The 21,293-nt window shown below is 52.9% G+C and overlaps 1 protein-coding gene across 1 annotated transcript; it reads left to right on the forward strand.

Annotated features, from left to right (window-relative positions):
• Window positions 1-15,991: 15,991 nt before the first annotated feature.
• On the forward strand, window positions 15,992-19,157 carry FOXD2 (forkhead box D2). The gene has a single exon (XM_037132709.2). The coding sequence runs from the start codon at window positions 16,878-16,880 to the stop codon at window positions 18,381-18,383; it is 1,506 nt and encodes a 501-aa protein (XP_036988604.2). The 5' UTR covers window positions 15,992-16,877; the 3' UTR covers window positions 18,384-19,157.
• The last annotated feature ends 2,136 nt before the right edge of the window (window positions 19,158-21,293 follow it).

Below are 21,293 nucleotides of genomic sequence, written 5' to 3' on the forward strand. Positions count from 1 at the left end.
GGCACTGCACCATCAGCTATGCCCCTCGCCTTTAAATTGGGAGCTGGGACAGCACGGACCTGAGCTGATTCACGACTGTCCCCAGCACCAAGGACAGGGCAGCGGCGAGTGGAGACTCGGTTGCTGAGTGAGGGGGAGGGAGGATAGGGCTGTCGATCCTGTCCAGCTCTGTGGTGCTGACCCAAATGCTAAGCATAAGGCTTTCCCAAACTCCTCTGCCCCAGACACCCAGTCTAGTGGGCTCTAGATTAGATGTGGAAAAGGTGGAAATGGGATCAGTGCATCCTAAGCCCAGGGCAAATGTGATTTGCACGTTGGGCATGTCTGATGCACATCTCGTAGATCTAAGAGTTTAAAGCTCTGGGTGGTGAGGCAGGTGAGGGTGGAAAGCTGGCAGCTCATGGAAAGGAAGGGTGCAGGACACCTGAGGAGGTGGGGACGCTGTCTTTGGAGGTGGGACAGTAGGTCTGCACAGTCTGGTATGAAACACCCTGGTTAGACTCCCTCCCCAGCTGTTAACCCCTTTGAGAGCAAGAGTCAGAATGCATTTGCTTGATGCATAACAGCTTTCACTTAATGTTGTTGAATGGTTGGCTGAATGAATGAATCCCTAGTGTCTATTGTGTCTGACTTACTGGATAATGGCTGGGTTGACAGTACTTTGGCACATTCTTACTCATTCTCACTTGCAAAGCTCACAGTGACTGGAAAAAAGAGGCAAAAGAGGTGGAGGTGGAGGCTATTTCCCCACTGGTCCAGTGAGAAGATTGCCCCTCTCAGGCCCAGCAAGTAGCAAAGATTTGACCTGGTTCTCTAAGGAGTACAGCTCCACAAAGATCAAAATGCAAACTTTGTTTCTGCTTCGAATGGTGTTACAGCCTCTCCTCCTGCCTCAAAGCACCTCTTGATAAACTTCCAAATCCAACAAATTTCCAGGGAAGGAGAGGATGCTTCACACTCCACTGAAGCCAGGAAGTGCTCCTCGAGCTCTAAACTTCATTCTCCCCACCACCCTGGAGCTCTCTGTCCCTGGAATCTTGGAACAAGGAGAAGGTGGTGGGAAGTGTCTGCATGGAAATACTAGGGAGGTCACCACTGAACTGGAAAGTCAGAAAGATTTTATTTGGAAGTGCCTCTTTAATTTTCCCTCATTCAACAGCATGGAGGGCTCACTGTGTGCTGGGCCCCGTGCTGGGCTCTGAGGCCCATACACATACAAATAAGAGACTGTTGCTGTTGTCAGAGTTCATTATCTGGAAACCTAAATGAGGAAGGACCAAACAAACAGACCCAGAATTATCTCCTGGAGGGCAGGCCCCTTAGAGTACAGGCTTTCCCCACTAGGTGAGCGTTCTAGGAGCCCTTCTGTATCAGTGCACCACTGTCACTGTTGGGAGCAGATGCATTTGGCTTCAGTGAATTTTTTTAGAAGACTCTTTCAATGCATTTGCCCATTTCATGATGGGTGATTTACCAGTTCACTTGCCCACACTCTGCTGAGTGTTTCAGCTGTTTTTGACCCAAAATGGCATGACCACCATGGCCTACCCTCCTTATTCACCTGATCTTGCCTCAAGCAACTTTTTTTGGTTTGTTTCCCTGATAAAAAAAAAAAAAGTCCTCAAAGGGAAACATTTTGCCAATGTGAAAGAGGAGAAACAAAAAATGGTAGAAGCACCAAAAGATAACAAAATTGATGAGTTAAAAAACTGTTTTAAACAATGGAAAAAAAAGTCTCAACAGGTGAATTGCATCAAACGGAGAGTACTTTGAAGGTTGCTGAAGTTTCAACATGTAAGACTAAATACACAATTTTTTATAAGTGAAGTCCAGTTTGGGGGAGGTCCCCCCTCATCTGTCCTAGCGCCCTAAGAATCGTGACACTTGGGTAGATGTTGAAAACACAAAACAAGGCTCTACCCCTACTCTGTTTTTACAAAGCACTAAAGCACTTTTTATCTAGAAGCAGGATTTCAATTTGGAAGTAGTATTTTCTTCCCTTAAAAAGGAAGACATTATTAACAAGTAATTTTTGTTTTGATTGCATTGAAACAGGCAAATAATCTGACAGGTCAAAGAGCAATGACAGGGTCTTAATGGTGCCTTGTCCCCTTCTCAGGAGCCTGGTGTGTTCCCTAGAAGCATCTACTTTCAATTCGTATCTGCCTCTTTTGGAATACACTTCCATATTTCCATGCATACACTCCTCTCTTGAAATAGTAGTGATTAACTTTCTATCATTTACCTCTAAAATCTGTATCTCTTCCAATTCCCACCCAAATTACCAAATTTTAGTTAAATTAGTGTCTAGCATTTACATATTAATGCTATATAAATATTGTTCTCTGATACTACTAGTGTACCATGACCAGAATCCCTTTGGATGGGCAGTTGCAATGTTTTATTTTTCCTGGAGTTTAATGCCTTGTGTTTTCTTTTGCTTCCATTTCTCTGCACCCATGGCTAAATCCTCCCTAATTTTCCTGAGGTCAAGCTTATCAGGAAATGCATCATTGCTTTTGGTGGTTGTGTTTCCTTTCCTGGGGGCGCCCTCCCCTGGCCCTGGTCCTCCAGCGCCATGTCTGCTGCCCAGATGTGGCCCTGTTCCCCGTCACTGTTTTCCTTGGAATGCCCTTCATCTCTGTTCTGTGTTGGATGCGCTGCTTCCTGGATGCCACGTCTTCCTTTCTCTTGGTTTATTTCTTTGTTTCAGTCAAGGTCAGTTTGGGGGGGAAATTTTGCACATCTGAAATTAAGATGATTATTTTAAAGTGAGAAGCTAAGCGTGCACTTTGGCAATGAAATGGTTGAGTTAATGCTGTGTTTTTGTAGCCTTTTCTTCTTTGGGGGGTGGGGGCTGGGGAAGAGGAGAATGGGAGGTTGTTTTCTGGGTTCAGTGCACACTAACTCCTAGGAAGGTGGGAAGGTGGGAAGGTGGGAAGGTGGGAAGGTGGGAAGGTGGGAAGATGACTTGGTGTTATGGAAACAAGCCCTAAGAGTTTTGGTTAGAGGATGGAAGCAGGGGAATAGTTCTGAGTTCCTTACAGGAGTAGGTGAGCTGAGAGGCCTACTTTCTGATTTAGGGGGCCTTGGAGCACAGGAAGGATGATTTTGGGCCCAGGGTGGTGCTGAGCTGGTTAGAAGGCCTGTTGGAAAGAGGCCGAATCACCCTGGCACGTGGAAAAATCAAGTCTAGGAAAGTGACATCCTTGGCAGAAACACCGGATGCATAACAACAGAGAGGCTCCTTCAGGCAATTTCGAGAGCTGGGAACTTCACTGGAAGGCAGGAGGGAAAATAAGCAACTCAGAGATCTCTTCACTGCAGGGGTTGGGCCGGCTGTAAGCCAGGTTAAATACCTCTTTGGGTGATCCTAGAAGGATGGGGTGGGGATGGGGGGAGATTTTACAAGATACAGGAGGCTACAGTAATCTCCTTTTAAAGGCAAAAGATTCTGTAGACCTCCAGTACTGACTTTAATTTTTTAAATTGTAATTTCATTTAGTATGAGCAGATATAAAACACTTAGGCTTATATTTCTTATGCAACTATAAAACAGAATTTTTATAAATTAAATTAAAACAGCTATAAAACAAAAATTCAAATTCATAACACTAATAAAATGCAAAATAAGACATGGTTGTACTGAAACTAAGTCCCTTTCACCTTGAATGTGACCCTGATTGCTCTGTCTTGGATCTTTGGGTTCGGTGTGCCCTGAGCCATGTGATGAGTAAAACCCACCACATTTTTTCTTCTGAAGAAACTGTCAACAGTTGGCCCAGACATAATGGTTACTTATAAAATCCACATTGTTTTTTGCCTTATCTCAAGATTAAAGTAGCATTACTTGTCCTGGCTGGTGTGGCTCAGAGAATTGAGCACCAGCCTGCGAACCAAAAGGTCACCGATTCCATTCCAGGCCAGGGCACATGCCTGGGTTGCAGGCCAGGTCCCCGGTTGGGGATGTGTTGAGATGTAACCAGTCGATGATTCTCTTTCACATCAATGCTTCTCTCCCTCTCTTTCTTCCTCCCTTCCCCTCTCTCTAAAAATAAATAAATAAAATCTTTTAAAAAACCTGACAGAGGGCTGACAAACAAAATCTAGCCATTCTCACATATAAAAGAAGACGCAGAATTGCTTAATGCAATATTAGCAGATTGAACCTAGTGGTACATATATTGCAAAGATGCATGATTAAATACAGTTTATTCCTGGAGTGTAGGGTGGCATCAGAATTATTGGCTCCATTTTATCAGGTCAGGCTGCAAAGTGACGAATTCCAACGTGATCCGCACCCACCTGACTCTAGTCGTTCTTCTCTGAGGAAGGGGCCAGCAGAGGTAGAAACTTGGCTGGAGAGCTCCCGCACCAGAGAAAGTCCTCAGTCACTCCAATATTCCCCACCACTCACACCCACAGTCTGGATCTGGAAAGGTGCCTTTCCAAGCCAAGTGACAGGTTTTGGTTTCCTTTTTCTTTCAGTTTTCCTCTTCCTCCTTGTTCCATGCTTCTCCTGCCCCTCCCCTTCCCCTGGCCCCTGTCCTCCTCCCTTTCTCTCCCCTCAACAATTTTGTGGAGACACACAAGCCACCTATTGCCCACCTTGTTTGGGCCTGAAAGCAGGAAATCAGTGGAATAAAGCCGGGATCCATTTGGATGATGTTTGGAGCTCAAGTGGCTTCTGGTGAATGAAAGGCACTTGCTCCAGTGGGAAACTCAAATGTTTGGTGTGGGAGAGGAAAACTGGCTGCAGTTATCACCTCCCACTGGAAGCCCTCCCAGACCTTCAGTCCTCCCTACCCTACCCCCTTCCCTCACATCCTTTTTGGAAGCCCTTGGTAGCCTTCCTCTGCAGAGGGGCTAGAATGGGGGTGGGGTGGGTGGTCCTAGGAGATCTACCCTCTAAAAGGGAAGTAGAGGAAGCGTGCTTGACTGGGGTCAGGAAACCCGAGGTCCAGTCCCTGGTCAAACACATAGGCAAGGCCTCTCCTTTCTCTGTCCTTCACAGCAATTCACAGCTTTCTCCAAGCTCCTTGATTATGTCCCCCTCCACAGTTGAGGACTCAGAGATGCATCAGACACTTCCCTGCTAAGAGGAGTCAAATGAGGGTGACAATATAGTGTGCACAGTTCTGACAACATGAGGGAGCTGTTAGGTCACCTTAGTCACTCACCAGCCTCAGGCTTCTCTGAAACAGAGAGAATGTGACTTGTCCTCTCTGCTTGGGTGGAATGGCCTTCCTAACTGCTAAAGCCATCATGATGGTGGGTGAGGATATCCTACCTTGCCTGGTTGGGGTCATCCCAGAACAAGGCCTATGTCTGCTCTGCCCATTGCTTCCCTCACTGGGCAGCCTGGCTAAGGCTGGACATGCCCTGTGTTGGCCTGAGCTACCTCCTGTCTGGAGGCTGGATTTGGGGTTTAGCAGAATTAAAGATGCCTGGACACTGCTTGAGGGAGACACGGGTCCCACCTTAGGCATCAGATTGTCTTCCTGAGTGGCAGAGGGGCTGGGGACTCTGTGGGCTTCATGAGGAAGGCTTCCTGGAGGAGGTGAGCTCTGGTTTGGTTTTTGAAGGAAGCTGCAGAGGGCCTGTTGTTCTGGTTCTGATGAAAACCCCTTTCCTCTATCCTAACCCCTGTCCAGCCTGGCAAACTGAGAACACCTGACTATTCCCAGAGCAGTTTAGGTGGGACCAGGAGACAGGAGTAAAAACAGAAGAGAAGAGATGCTAAATTTCTTCCCTCAGCACGTGGGAGGCATCCAGTTGATTTCTCTCTCTCCCCCCACTCCTCTCTCTTTCTTCAATATATCCTCAGGCAGGATTAAAAGATACATAATGAAATAACGAGGTCCCTACTTATCCCAACAGATAAACAGTTATTAGTATTTTAGTCATCCTATTTTTGTTGCATATACAAACCAAAACAAATATACATTATTTTCTCCTTTAAAAAACCCCACAAAATTAGAAACATAATGTTTACAGTCTTATATGTCTTGATTTTTTCCACTCAACAGTATATGTTGGAGCACTTTCCAGATAAATACATAAAGACCTTCTTTATTATATTTTACACAGCACACTATTCCCTTATGTAGAGATGCCCTTATTTAACCAGCCCCCATTGGTAGACATTTTATATCCTTTCTGACTTTTTGACATTCCCAAGTCAGCTGCAATGAGACCTTGTACATATATTAGGTGTGCAGAGATACCTGAGGGAAAAATTCCGAAAGTGCATTTCCACGCAGCCCTTGTCAGGGCACCAAGCTCCCTCTGTGTCCACACTGGCTCTTTTGGAAGCTGTTTTATTTCATTGATCAAAGGGACCCTTGGTGACAGTGGTCAGAATGTCACCTTTTCTTTCTTTTTACTTCTTTTTTTTTTTTTTAAGATTTTATTTGTTTATCTTTACAGGGGAAGGGAAGGAGAGAGGGAGAGAAACATCAATGTGTGGTTGCCTCTCGTGCGTCCCCTGCTGGGAATTGGCCTGCAGGGAACCGGCCTGCAACCCAGGCATGTGCCCTGACTGGCAATCGAACCGCGATTGTTTGGTTCGCAGGCCCGCGCTCAATCCACTGAGCTACACCAGCCAGGGCTACTTCTTCTTTTTTTTTTTTTTAAAGATTTTACTTACTTATTTTAGAGAGACAGGAAGGGAGGAAGAAAGAGAGGGAGAGAAACATGGATGCGTGAGAGATGCATCGATTGGTTGTCTCTCACAAGCCCCCTGCTGGGGACCTGGCCTGCAACCCAGACATGTGCCCTGAACTGGTGATCTTTAGGTCCCCCGGTGCTCAATCCACTAAGCCACACCAGCCAGGGCTAGAATTTCACCTTTCTGAACCTCACTGCCCTCCTCCCCAGCCATCTTCCCATCAGAGTCTCTCGCCAGGTACCCTCACCAGGTGTTTTGGCTGCTGGTTCTGGGAAGCCTGGACACTTGCCACCTCCATCCTCGGTGGGGGTCTGTGCCCTGGCCACCTACCTTTCCAGGGTGACGGCTCCTTTTCCCTTCCCCTTCAAAGTCCTGGGAATCAGTGGCAGGTGTAGGGAGCGAGGTCTTCAAATCTCTACCTTCACATCTCCAGACTTCCTGCCTAATGCTGCCATCTCCCCTTCTCTTCCCTCCCCTAAATGGGGCTCCAACTGTGACTCCCTTCTTCTGTCATAGGATCATGTCCTAATTGTTGCTCCTCTCTGGCCTCAGATTTCCTACTTTATTGCCTCCAGTGCCCCAAATCTGAATGGCCCCAGCTTTATGGGCAGAAGTGGACAGGGGAAGATCAAGCAGAGCCCTCTGAGATGGGCATGCCCATGACTAAAGAGGGGAGTCACATTCCATGGCTGCAGACAAGGCCCTCAGCAGCCGGGGAACCTCTGGACTGGCCCAGACCTGTGACGTTAGCTCACGTAGCAGTTGGCAGGGTTTGGGGCTGACATAGGCTAGGACGACCAGGAACCTAGGCAGGGCGAGGCATTGCAGATACATGATTATTATACATGCTGTGAATAGCAGTTGCTCCTACTTGGAATTGTAGGTAGGGCACAGTAGTTAAGAGCCCTGATACTGGAGCCATATTATCTAGAACAGGGGATGCACTTCTCACAGGTCAGAGGAGGAAACCGAGGACACTGAGAGGGGCAGAAGCGTATCTGAGGTTACACAGAAGGTAGGGGCAGGAATGGGAGCAGATCCTGGGCCTCTCGCCTCAGGCTCCACCGCTCATCTCCAGCTGCACAAACGAACCAGGGGAGGTGCATTATCCTGGCAGGTTGAGCAGTTATCTTAAAAAATGTCAAGGTAGGAGAGGAGAGCAAGGAACCTCACTGAGGCATCTTGACCCATAATTGGCTCCAATTAGGGGTCCCTGCAAGAAAGCAGGCCAGGAAATTTCCTTGGTCTCCGTCTCCAACTCAGCTATCTGAATACTTTACAATGAGGAAACTGGGGGCTTAGAGAGATCGTTTGTCTAAGACTAATGGTAGTGGGAGCATAATTTGAACTCAGCTCTAAGGTTTGTACTCTTTCTGCTGCCTCTAAGATCCCTACCCCATGATTTACTTTGCCTACTCATGCATTGCCATTGATGGTACCATCAAAGTAGCCTATCACTTATCTGAAGGGCAGCCCTGTGGGAATGTTTTCCTTCCATGGAGTCACAGAAGTTGAGTCTCTACAACACTGAGGCCCCCTTCGCCTTGGCCTCTCTGCTCTAGATCAGCCCTGCAGAGATCTGAAAGTGAATATGTCAACCCTGAGCGCTTTATTCTCCAGGCTAACAAACCCAGACAATTCCTTTGTGTCTATAAGACATTTTCCCATCCCTTCCTGTATTAATTAGGGTTAAGTTCAGTTATAAGTAACAGGGTCCATCCTCTCCCCCAAAGACAATTCAGTTATAACAGTGGCTTCACCAAGATTGAAGTTTATTTCCATTTCAGATAAAAGTCTACGCGGGCTGTTCAAAGGGAAACAGCACCTCAGGGGTTCCAGGGGCCCAGGACTCTTCTCTTTTGTCGCTCTGCTGTTTGTGAAATTCAACTCAAACCAGCAGAAATTCAATTCAACCTAGCTTAAGCAAAGAGAGTATCTTTAGAATATCTGGAAATTCCAAGGGTTCTCCTTTCAGGCAAAACGGGAATGCAACACCATTACTAAGCTCTGCCTCTTTCTTTAGGCTGCTCCCCTCTGTGGGTGGGCTTCAATGTCAAACGGCACTCTGCGTGGCAGGAAGGACGGCTGTTGGCAGCTAAGCCTGTGTTTATTATCTTCTTGTCCCAAAGGAGAAGCATCCCTCCAGGGTCCCTGAGCCCCTATGTCCCACAGCCCCAGAGTCCATATACCCTGGAGTCCCAGGGTCCATACACCAAATTGTGTAGAAGGAGTGATTGGCTCAGCTTAGCTCACTCACTGCCATCTGGACCACTCACTGGGCCTTGGACTTGGAATGCTGTGTTTGATCCAGCTGGGTTGCCTGTCTGCTCCTGGAGGTAAGTGCAAGGGGGGCAGAGATTGGACAGTCCCAACAGGCCACATGCAATATCGGGGGGGAGGTCTTACTCAAAAGAGAAGTGGGACACCCCAAAACTAGCTCACCATGCTAAGGAGATTGAGTTTTATATTATAAGAATGGGGAGCCTGTGGAAGATTTTGGCAGGGTGTGGCTGGTGTAATTGGTCAAAACCACTTCATTTTAAAAATGTTATTATTTTTAAATTGCAATTAGAAATGCATTATTATATTAGTTTCAGGTGCACAGCATAGTGATTCAACATTTATATACCTCACAGAGTGGCCACAATAAATCAAGTAACCATCTGTCACCATATAGTTATTACAAATGTAATGATTATGCTGTACATTACATCCACATGACTTAGAGTGTGTAACTGGAAGTTTTTCGTAACCATTTCAAAGAAGGAAACTGAGACAGAGAGCACAAAAGAAGCACCCAGTGACTGCTAGGTCAGCGACCACAGAGAAACTCTGGGGGGGGATGTGTTTTTCTCCCTTTCAGGATGGGGCCTGGAGGGGGAGAAATAATACCTGTTCTTGAAGGCACATATTTACATTGATGAGGTAAGCTAGCTTTCTTGAAAATCTCAGACAAAAGGAAGAAATATGTCACACCATTCATTCATTCATTCACTCATTCAGGTGTCTACAGAGCTAACATTAATTGAGTACCTACTATGTGTTAGGTTTTGTGCCTGGCAGAAAGTAGAGTGTAATCATGATGATGATAATGAGAACTGTTTATTGAGCTCTTTCAAAGTGTCAGGCACTGGGCTAGGTGCTTTATATTCAACACCTCATTTATTCTTCACAACAACTCACTGTGGTAGGTACAATTCTTATCCCCATTTTGTGGAGAAAGATGAGGATCAAAACAATATAATGCCTGTTTTCTAGGCGCTTACAGTGAACAGAAGGTGATGGACTAGAAAACCAGTCACGACAACAGAGGGAGTTACGCCTTTGGGAGCACAGAGGTGGGAGTCCCTCACAGCCTGGCTATTGCGGGGTGTTGTTAGGGGAAGCAGCTCAGAAAGCTTGACTTTTGAAATGGACAAAGGATTAGGAGTGAGCTAGGCAGGAGTGAGGCCAAGTGCAAAGGTGAAGAGGAGAGAAAGAGCAGATCGGGTGTGAATGGAGTGCAGGGGTTAGAGGTGAAACCTGACATGCAGATGAGCACCAGCAGCATCTCTAAGAAGGCCTCAAGCAGCAGGACAGGTATTGCTGGGGCCTTATGCAAATCATATGCAAACTGTCCTCCCAGTTTCTCCCTTAACTTTATAATTTCAAGCACCAGAAGGACTCCTACTGCTGATCTAACATCTCAGCAGAACCCTCTGGGTGCGTATTAGCAGCAGAAGTTTCTCAGCCCCTCCTTCCCTTCCCAGGGCAGAGAAGAGGATGGTATTTGCCTGAATTGAGTCTACGCCCAGCCTTCAGCTGACCTCGCTGTTGATGTAAGACCCCTGAAATCTGGAGCCCTTCAAGTAGCTTGATCGGGACCTGGGGTTGAGGGAAGGAACAGTCTGACCTTTCAATGAAGCTGTGTCCTCCTTTCCTTCCTTACCACCCCATCCTGGAGCAGTGACACCCCCCCTTCCCCAGCACAGCACCCATCTGCGTTTCCCCTCTCCTATGTCAAAACCCCTCCAACCAGTCCTCAGCCCTTGAAATGAGCCCTCCTCTACATCACCTGCTCCCCATTCAGGTGACCAGAGAGAAGGGATTGGTCTGGGGGAAAATGTGTCTAGGGATCTAGTTCCACCTCTGCTACCAGCTTACCATATGACCTTGGGAAAGTCAGCCCACTCTCTGGATCTCAATTTTCCCATATGGGAAACAAACTTTGAAAACCTACAGCCCAATTTTGGGATAAATGACTTCACTCCTACTTTACTGGAGGTGAGGGGGTGGGAGGTGGAAGGGGAGAAAAACAGTACACCCAGCATTCAGTGCAAAAGGGGAATGGAGTGGACGGATTAACAATCTCTGGAGAAAGGACAGGCTGGAAGCAGGTCAGCTGTGCAGTGCCAGGTGCAAACACTGAAGTCGAGGGTTCAGGTTTTAGGTTCTGAGGATCTCAGGGTAGGAAGAGGAGATGAGTGGGTCTCTGGAGAAGGCTTCCTTCCGGAGGAAGCGGGATTTAAGCAGAGTTTTGAAGAATAGGTATAAGTTGAGAAAGGAAGCAAGCATTTACAAAGAGGGGTCTGGAGGTTGTGAGTCTCGGGATGACTTTGTCAAAGGTGTGGCGTGGGACGTGGGAAAGGGGAGCTCCAGGCCCAGACCTCGCTGTCCACTTCTTGACTGCGTGGATGCACGGCTCCTCCAGAGGGCGCTGTTCCCCAGTAATCTGTAACTCGCGTCTGCGAGGCAAGGCCAGGACTTGCGCTGGTCTCTCTCCCTGCTTCCTTCGGACTGACTCGACTTGGCATCCAAAGACCTCGGGCACCCGTCCAGGTGAGGCTTATGGGTTCCACCTCGCTGCTTAGGAATCGGAAAGGCTAGACACACGCGCGCGGGTGTTGCGTAAGGGGCCAAGTTCGGAGGGCTCTGTACCCGTCTGCCTCCAGCCCTGCCCCAACCAGGGCTCCGGAAGGGCGTGGGGCTCCCGAGGCTTGCTGCTCCAGCAGGCAACACGTAACTGGTCAGAAGGAGGCCGCCGCTACGACTCGCCTGGCTCTTCTCAGCATGGTTCCTGTACGCTCTTTCCCTCACCTTTGCCATTGTCCCAGACACCTACCCAGGCTCGCACCGTACACACCTCCTTCCCTGCCCGGGTCTCGCTGTGGGCATGGAGCAGGTTTGCAATCTCCTGACCAGGTGACGCCACTTCAGGACCTGGATTAAAGGGAAGCCGTCCAGGGCAGTCACCTGCACAGATCGTGCTTTCGGGAGGGGAGGACTCGGGACACGCACTCGGGACAGCTGCTCAGGAAAGTACTCGGGCAGGCAGAGCCACTGTTGCACGGAGGGGCACACCGACCACACGCACGGACAGAGAAACAGACCCTCCGACTCGGGAACCCTGGACGCACTTAGATGTCGGGGGCACTAGGCCTGACGTTCGCGCTCCGACATACGCCGAAGCGTCCCCTGCGCCCCTGCAGGTCTCCCACGCGTGTGGAGCCTGCCTTACCACGCTACGAAGCCATCCCCCAGGTCGGGGGTTTTGGGAGCAGCGTTGTTTTCGCCATCTCCTGGGCTTGCAACCCTCTTCCTACGAAAGATAGTCGACAGCCCCCCCCTCCCCCCGCAGCTCACTCTGGTTTCAACCGATGCTCACTCCTAGAGCCATAGGGTGCCTGAGTGAGCCCCACCAACACGTGGTCCCGTGATAGGTAAGGCTGGGAGGGGACTGTGGCTCGGCGTAATGGAAAAAAAGATGGACCCTCTTAGAAGTGGAGGGTCAACCGGTGTGGGGGGGCCGACCCTGAGCCGGCGCTGGGGGTGGGCAGGCAGGCTTCCGCAGTGAAGGAGCATACACTGGAGGCCCTGTAAGCGCTGCCCTTGCAGAGGGCCCCAGCCTCTCCCTGAACTCTGATCCGGAGTCCCGCTCCTGAGTGTAGGGAGCCCCTCCGCCTAAGGTTCACCCTGCAGGTCACAGATCTGGAGTCCCCAGCCTCCCAGCTGGGCAGAGGGTGCTGACCACCCTGGAGCAGGCGAAGATCTGGGGTCGGAAGCTATACAGGCTGCGCCCACACATCGCCTTGTTCCAAAGCTGCAGCCTCGTGAAGGGGCAGGAAGGGCAGGCGACTGCAGGAGTCTGGACACTTTCCCCGAAGCTAGCCAGGTTGTGAATAAGATGAGAGAAGTGTGAAGGCGTGGTATACCTTTGTCCGCGCTTTGCAGCCTGGCCCCTCTGAGGCACCGACATCTGCGCTCCTGGAACCTTGAGAAGGCGGCAGGCAATCGGTCCGTGCAGACACCCGCCTCTAGTTAGCTCACCTCCACCTTCGCCAGTTCTTCTATTGACTTCATTATATTCCCATAATCTTCTGCTAGCTCTCGTTTCTCCGGAGCTCGAGGAGCACAAGAAGGGAAGGGGGGGGGTGACGTACAGGGAGAGAGGCTACTGACAGCAACGCAGCTCAGTAAACACGTAACAACTTCTCCTGGTAATCCGAACGTGGTGGAGTGGAAAATTTCCGAAAGGGCCCTCCCCGAACACTTCCTTCCAATCCTTTCTGGGCTGCGCAAGAGAGGGGCCAAATAATGAAGCAGACGAAGAAGGAGGCTGGAGGCACGCTGTCTTGTAAGAAGTCCCGCAGAGCCTGTCGCCTCCAGCTTCCTGGAGGCTGCAGCCATGGGTGCTGGAGCCCAGGCTTCTGGAAGAGCGCCCAGGTTTTCAAGGCAGTGGGCGGTGGGCGGGGGAAGGGGTGGCAGAGGCGGGAAAGGCCGGAGCCACAGGAGAAGGGCAGAAACTAAAGGAATCCCTAATCCCCCGGTTGGCCCTTCTTCCAGCCCCCAGTACACTTACTCCTGGCATTATTCAAAACAGATGGGCTCAGAACCTTGGGAAGGATGAGAAGCTCCCCCAAACACCCCTCCTCAGGCAAGAGTGGAGCCGGGTCAGGGACTAAGCAGTCATCTGGATAAACAGATCAGGCCTGGGCTGGGAGTCCAGACACCTGGGTCCAACGCAACTGCTCCCCCTCCCTCCGCGCCCCCAGCCCTCTCCCCCCCTCCAAGGCTGACAAATCACATGATCTCCTAGGCCTCCCTGATTGATTTCCACTCCTGCAAAAGTGTTCGTGGTTGAAGATCATGTGCCACTCACACTTTGCAAAACCGGGGCTGGGGTCCTGTGTCCCAGTTCCCCGACCTGAGTCTCAGCAGCAGTCGGTGAGAAGCAGGGCCAGGCAGAGGCAGGGGCCTGCAACTGCAGCTGCTCTGTGGAGCTCTGCCTATAGCATTAGAAGCAGGATATCAGGAGCAAATGCCTCAGCCAGTCTTCCCTGAAGCTGGCCAGGGGGCTGGAGCGTGGGGAACCAGGAGAGCTCTGGCAAGGAAGGAAGCTACTTATTTACATTTGCCATTCTAGAAAGGAAGACGTTTAGAAGGTGAGATGGAATGGGATGGGGCAGGTCTTGTTTTCCTCCCCGTTTAATTAGACACTAGCAGAACTGAGCTGGGCTGGAGTTGGTGTGTGGGGGACTGTGTGGGGTGTCTGTGATATGAGAGAGATTGAGCAAGTCGGGGGTATGTGCAGGGTTCCCAGATAAAACTAACTTGCTAAATCTAGCAACCCTAGGTATGTGAGTTTATCTGGACTCATGAAAGAAACTTCTGTTCAAAGCCTCCCCTCTACACCCCCTAGCCCACCCCATCCCCATCACCTAGGAAATTCTGATTTCAGGGCCACCAATTTCCTCCCCAATTTCCTGTCTGTGGCTTCAGGGCTGGGGTTTTTTTTTTTTTTTTTTTTTTTTCCCTAAGAGCAGTGTTTACGCAGGCCTAGCATATTAGGTGGATCTCCTTGGTCTGAGGTCCCACAGAGATGCCCGGAGGAGGTGTTCTCATGGGACAGGAGCAGTCAGACCGCCTTCCAGCCTCCTTTGGCTCAGGAGAATGGAGAACTCTAGCTCGAGGAATCTGTGGCAACAGTTGCACCCAGCCCTGGTCTGAATCATTGGAGGAGCCTAGAGGAGAGTCTTTCCCCCCTTGGGGACTCTATCGCCCTGCCTGTGGAATTGAAGAGTTGGATTCTCACTAAATTATTCCATAATTGGAGGCTGCTTTTAGATGAAGGGGGGGATTCCTCTACCACATCGGCCCTGCTAAGATACAGCCTGCAGAAGCTGCAAATTCCCTCCCACTCTCCTTCCAGTGCTTCTCTACAGGGGACCTACTTTAGCACAGTGAGGAGATGGCAGCGGTAACCCACCCCATCAGGGGGCTGGACCAAGGCTTGAGATCAGGTAGGAGACTACACCACCTCCAACACCTTTCTCTCTCCCCAAGAGTCTTTATAGTGCTCACAATACCCTCTTCAAAAGTAGCCCAGAATGATTTGTTTACTACCGCCTATTAGTCACGCCCAAGGTATTTTTCATCTTATTTCTACAGAGGAAGAAACAGAGGTACAAAAAATTATGAAACGTATCCAAAGTGGCGGAGATGATAAGTACAGGATTGGGACTCCAGAAGCCTGACTCCAGGCTGGCTCCCTGCTCTTAACTACTTCGCAAAGAAGGAAACTGAGGCTGGGAAGGGCAAGTAACCTGCTGACTGTCAAGTAGCTTTGCGATTGTGGAGCTGGCAGCTGTGTCTCAGGCCTCGCATGTCGGAGCTTTGGCCACTGCGCGGCGCTGTCGGGGCAGCAGCCGGTCCCTCCGCTTAGTACTTGCCCACCTCTAGTGCCCATCTCCCCTTTCACCCCGCAGAGGTTGAGACGGGCCCAGTCTGAGCGTGTGCTGCCCGTTGCTGGGTTCCTGGAGAGTGACCAGTGGAGAAAGAGACCTAATGAGATGGAAAGGAACCCGGCAGTGGTACAAGGGCACAGCACCGACCTGTGTGCTCAGGATAGGCAACAATAGCCCGGGGCTGCAGACAGGCTCACTGGGGGAGGTCTCCCTGGGAGTCCTGCTGTCCGTCTGTAGAGCTTACAAGTCCTGCCAGAAAGTTGGGGGCGGGGGGCAGCCCTTCAGTGCGTCAGGGCGTGGGGAAGAGGGGAAAACAGAGCGAGGGATTCCTAGACCCACTAACAGACACCCAAGCAAATGCACGGTTTCCACAGGAAACCGAGACAAGGACTGACCGAGCACGAGAAAGACACAGAATCACAGAGCCTGAGACAGAAAAGGGTTTGAGTGCAGGCAAACTCCGAGCGATGGGCCGGACCGCACTCGCAGAATGCGGGCCGAGCGCCGCACAGAAGCTTCAGGGCGGGAGTGACGGGCAGGCGGCGCACTCCCCAGGTCTCTGGCGCACACTACCGCGTCTGGAGTCCAGCGACGGGGCAAGGGGGATGGCGACCGGGTCCAAGCCTGGTAGGAGAGAGGGGAGCAGTCGGAATCTCTCACCTCTCCGAGGCCCCAAGGTTGAGAGCTCCAAGTTTGCTCCTCGCGATTAATCAAGTACGTCTCCCCTTGGGCCGGAAGCTGCTCGGGATCTGGCGGGCCCGCTCCCGCGGCGTTTGTCCTGGAGTCTCCGGCCACCTTCGCACTTCAGCTGCGTTTCGACCTAGGTGGCCCTGCGCTGCAGTGGGTATAGACGGTGGGGTGGGGGGCTGTCGCTACTTCTCCCAGCTCCGGTTGGCGCCCATGTGAACCTTAACATACCGGGGCTGAGCCCACTGAAGGCGGCGGCCCCTGGGAGCGGAGCACTTGTGGGGTCTGCGGGGAGGATGAGGACCCGCCTCCCGGCGGAGCGGAGCTCCGGCAGCCTCGGTTGTTTGTTCCCGCCGGGCCCCTCCGCGGAGCCACTGCGCCCGCGGACTCCCGCCCCGCCCCACCCTAGGAGCTCCGCCCCGGGCTCTCGCTCTTCCGCTTAGGCAGCCGCTAGGCGGGAGGGATGAATCCCCCGACCTTCCCCTCCCCACGTCCCGGGGGCCCGGAGCCCGAGACTGGTCTGGGCGAGAGGAGGCCCGGCTCCTTCCGGGGGCAGGCGCGGGCTCGGGCTCCTGGGGCCCCGGAGAGAGCAGCCAGTCGGGTGCTCACCCAGAGGCGGGAGCGGCCGAGTCGGGCCACGAGGGGGCGCTGCGGAGCCGGGGAACCCCTCCCGACCCGCCTCAGTCCCCCGCCCCTTCCCCGCCCGCGCGCAAAACACACTCGCCCCAGAGGCAGCGCGGCGGAGCCGGAGCCGGAGCCGCGGCCGGAGCGGAGCCGAGAACGGCGGCGGCGGCATCATGACCCTGGGCAGCTGCTGCTGCGAGATCATGTCCTCCGAGAGCTCCCCGGCCGCTCTGTCCGAGGCGGACGCAGACATAGACGTGGTGGGCGGCGGCGGCGGCGGCAGCGCTGGGGGGGAGCTCCTGGCCCGCCCCGGGCCCCGGGTCCCGCGGGACGTGCTCCCGCACGGCCCGGAGCCTCCCGTGGAGGAAGCCGAGGCGGACGCAGCTGAGGAAGAGGAGTCCGGCGGCTGCTCGGACGGCGAGCCCCGCGCTCTGGCGCCGCGAGGGGCGGCAGCTGCAGCGGGGAGCCCTGGGTCAGGCACCGCAGCGGCGGCCCGGGGCGCGGCGGGGCCCGGACCGGGTCCGCCGTCGGGGGGCGCGGCGACGCGGAGCCCGCTGGTGAAGCCGCCCTACTCGTACATCGCGCTCATCACCATGGCCATCCTGCAGAGCCCCAAGAAGCGCCTGACGCTGAGCGAGATCTGCGAGTTCATCAGCGGCCGCTTCCCCTACTACCGGGAGAAGTTCCCCGCCTGGCAGAACAGCATCCGCCACAACCTCTCCCTTAACGACTGTTTCGTCAAGATCCCCCGCGAGCCGGGCAACCCGGGCAAGGGCAACTACTGGACGCTGGACCCGGAGTCCGCGGACATGTTCGACAACGGCAGCTTCCTGCGGCGCCGCAAGCGCTTCAAGCGGCAGCCTCTCCCGCCGCCGCATCCGCACACGCATCCTCACCCCGAGCTGCTGTTGCGCGGGGGCGCGGCGGCGGCGGGGGACCCCGGCGCCTTCCTGCCGGGCTTCGCCGCTTACGGCGCCTACGGCTACAGCTACGGGTTGGCGCTCCCTGCCTACGGCGCCCCCCCTCCGGGCCCGGCCCCGCATCCGCACCCACACCCGCACGCCTTCGCTTTTGCCGCCGCGGCCGCCGCCGCGCCTTGCCAGCTGTCGGTCCCCCCAGGTCGTGCCGCTGCACCTCCACCAGGACCTCCGACGGCCTCGGTGTTCGCGGGCGCGTCCTCGGCTCCAGCCCCTGCGCCTGCCCCTGGCACAGGGTCGGGCCCGGGCTCGGGCCCCGCAGGCCTGCCCGCCTTCCTGGGCGCAGACCTGGGCTGCGCCAAAGCTTTCTACCCCGCATCACTGAGCCCTCCCGCAGCTGGCACAGCGGCCGGTCTGTCCACCTCACTCCTGCGCCAGGGCCTCAAGACAGACACGGGCGGTGGTGCGGGCGCGGGTGGTGCCGGGGCCGGGCAGAGGCCTTCCTTCTCTATAGACCACATCATGGGCCACGGTGGCGGCGGGGCAGCACCCCCGGGCGGAGGCGAGGGCTCGCCGGCATCACCGTTCGCAGCAGCGGCAGCGGGTCCTGGGGGTCAAGCCCAAGTCTTGGCCATGCTGACTGCCCCGGCTCTGGCTCCAGTGGCCAGCCACATCCGCCTCTCGCACCCCGGGGACTCCCTCCTGTCCTCAGGGCCCCCGTTTGCCGGCAAAGTTGCTGGTCTCAGTGGCTGCCACTTCTGACCGCGTCGGGCTCGGGGCCATTTAGGCCCGTACTCCTTAGCCTCTCCCGAGAGCTCCTGCGGCCCCAGCGGAACTCAGGGAGTCTATTTATGAAGAGTCTCCAGACCTTGGGCCTGCGCGTAACTTGGCTCCACGCTCAGAATCTCGGCGATTGTTGGGACGAAGCGGGCTCCGTCGCTCAGGGAGAGGCCCGGGTCTGCGCAACAAGGTCGCAAGCCAGGATCCCATTCCAGTTTGAGCAGTAAGAGGGGAAGGGGAAAGTCTTCGCATTTTCCGAGCCTCTGCGCTTCTAGCAGCCTGGGAAGAATGCTTTCCCCGGTGCCCTCCCAGGCCCTCGGATCCTGCCCGAAACACCAGACCGACTGCGCAGAGAGGTCTTTATCTCTCCTCCACTTCTTCCCCGACTTTGAGGCCCTGCCTACCCGCCCAATATTATAATTTAAAGACACCTATTACCTGCTTCGTGCTTAAGAGAAAAATACACCCCCCCCCCGCCTTTCTTCAAGGAAGTTCGTTCTCTCTGAAGCCTAAAGCTGTGTCTACACAGGTGAAGCTGAACCGAGCGGTGAAGTGAGGGGCTTCCGCAACCCCTGCGGAAACCCTGGATTCCACTCCGCTGGGAAACATCGTTCCTCTTGTGTGTTGGGGTGCTTTTGAAGGAACTTTTCCTCTCTCGCGTGGCCGGCTGGGTCCAGCCAACCAGGGCCAGCAGCCCTGTCAGCGCTCTGCTCTGCCCCAGGCCCTGGGATATTTATTGTAGCTAAGGCAATGAGTTTGGGGTGGGAGAGGAGGGTCTGGGTCAGGGACTGGAGAGGTGGGGGTGGGGTGGGCCAGGGCACATCCTGTGGCAGGGGGCCCTGTAATTATGTGTAAATATCTGTACAGCGGGCTGCTATGTGCGTTCTCTGTCCACTGGGTGTGCATTGATTTAGAATTCTCCACTGTGGGGAGGTTCTGTGAAGTCATCTGATGGTTTGTGTGGAAGAAAAGAAAAATCTGTCTTCCCCCAGTCCCCATTGGTGTCAATTGAATAAATGTATGTGAATTCCAGCAGTCACCAGCTCTGTCTGCTTGCCTGCACTCCTGTTTTTACCTAGTCGGGTCTCCCCTGGAAGGCCCCTGCTTGTGGGCGGAGGTGGACTGAGGAAGGGCCCTGGGCAGCCCAGGCAGGCAGAGGAGGGCATGGGCTTGTTTGGTGTAGGGGGAAACTATGGCATTGGCCCTTGCTGTTCAGAACCCTGGGAGGCCTTGTGACCCATCCAGCACTTTCATTTTCGCTCTGGTCCAGGAAAGTTGTTACTGCCTTGGGTTTTGCAGAGAGGTTTTGTTTGAAAGGCACCCAGGGAGTCTCATCTCCTTCAAGTTCAGACTTAAGCATGGGCTGGGCAGATCTGGGTGCCCAGTGCTCATGGACACTACACCGATGAAGTGCCATTTGAGTGTCTGTGTCTCCTGCTGCGTTTTCAGTGTGCTCCTACGCACAGGGAGCTTTTATGGAGCTTGTGATTTGTGTTTGTTTGTCTGGGTTGCCTTGTTGTCCTTTTAGGGGGGTGAGATGTATGTCAGGTATCTGTTTTAATTTATGTGAGTGTCTCTGTGATTCTGTCACTGTCTCTTCCTGTGTTCCTAAAAGGAGAGAGATTTCTGTGGCTGCTGTAGAATCTCCATTGATCTATACCACCACCACGGACCAGTCAGCATAAAAGGCTTGAACTGGGGACCATGAAACCCCTCTCTTTTCCAGTCTGTGGTGGCTATATGCTAAAGGAGAGAGCCATTGTAGTCCTACTCTGTTAGGGAAAAGCTCCCCAACCCTTGAGCCGTGCTCATAGTCAGAACCTATTGCTTGAGGGCAAAGTCATTGGACTGGCTAGTGTCTTCCATAAGCCGTTCGAGGCTTCCAGCTTGATGCCTGTGCCCGGAACTCCCAGCATCCAGACTTGCAAGCACCTTGGGTTTGAGGAGATGCCTTGGGTGACACAAAGATGGTTACTTTGTAGCTCTTTTCTCTGTACCTTCAACTGAGGTCGTAGGAGAGAAGGAGTGATGGGGAGGTGCAGGAGAGGGAGTTCAGCCTTCACAGAAAATAGACACATGCAGAGGGCAATGACTGGGGGACGAGTGACGGAGGAAGAAGACAGATGTAGAGAACTTGAGAGGGGCAGGCAGGGAGAAGCCGTACAGGTTTCTTGGACCAGAGTCCCAGGCATTAGCAATAGTAGGAAAGAAGGAGGGGGGAAGTCGACAGAGTGTCGTCTCAGAAAAGGGTCAGAACAGGGTGGGAAGACCACACGGGGCTGAGGGAGAGTGGTTGGGACCACTAGGTCTCTCAGTCCCTTCCCCGGTGGAGAGACAAGGTTCTAGGTACCTGTTGTAAAATTAGCTCCTCTGCCAGAGGTGAGGTACCCTCTCCTCCATCTTCCAGAGAGACTGGAAAGTGGAGGGAGGATGAATACTGAGGGCCATGATTTTTATCGAACAACCCAGGAGTTGTAAGGCCACATTCAATGGTAAAAAGATGGAATGTCTATTGATACCAGGTTTATGGTCTCTGGCAGGGTGACTTTGCTGAGTTTGCCTTCATTTCTTTTCACTTGAGGAAGGTTGAACATGCACCGTGTGTTTGCCCACAATAATACAGTTTGTGGCTCACGTGATCTCATTTGCCGCAGATATATCACTCCCAGATATTAGGTTGGAGCTTCAAGTAAAAGTCTTATCAATTGGTTTTTCCTCTTTAGAACAGAGAAAATTAGGTCAGTCAGAACTCACATCTGATGGTGGATACAGGAGGTACTTCCACAACTGCTACTTGCAGGAGAAGCAGCGGATCCTTCCGGATTCCTTGATTTGTCTTTGTGGCAGCATCTGTGAGCTTTTCCGAGTGTATTGCTTGGTGTTTATGTGTTC

Source organism: Artibeus jamaicensis, unplaced genomic scaffold, assembly GCF_021234435.1.
Source record: "Artibeus jamaicensis isolate MK-2021 breed Jamaican fruit bat unplaced genomic scaffold, CSHL_Jam_final contig_866, whole genome shotgun sequence".
Lineage (NCBI taxonomy): Eukaryota > Metazoa > Chordata > Mammalia > Chiroptera > Phyllostomidae > Artibeus > Artibeus jamaicensis.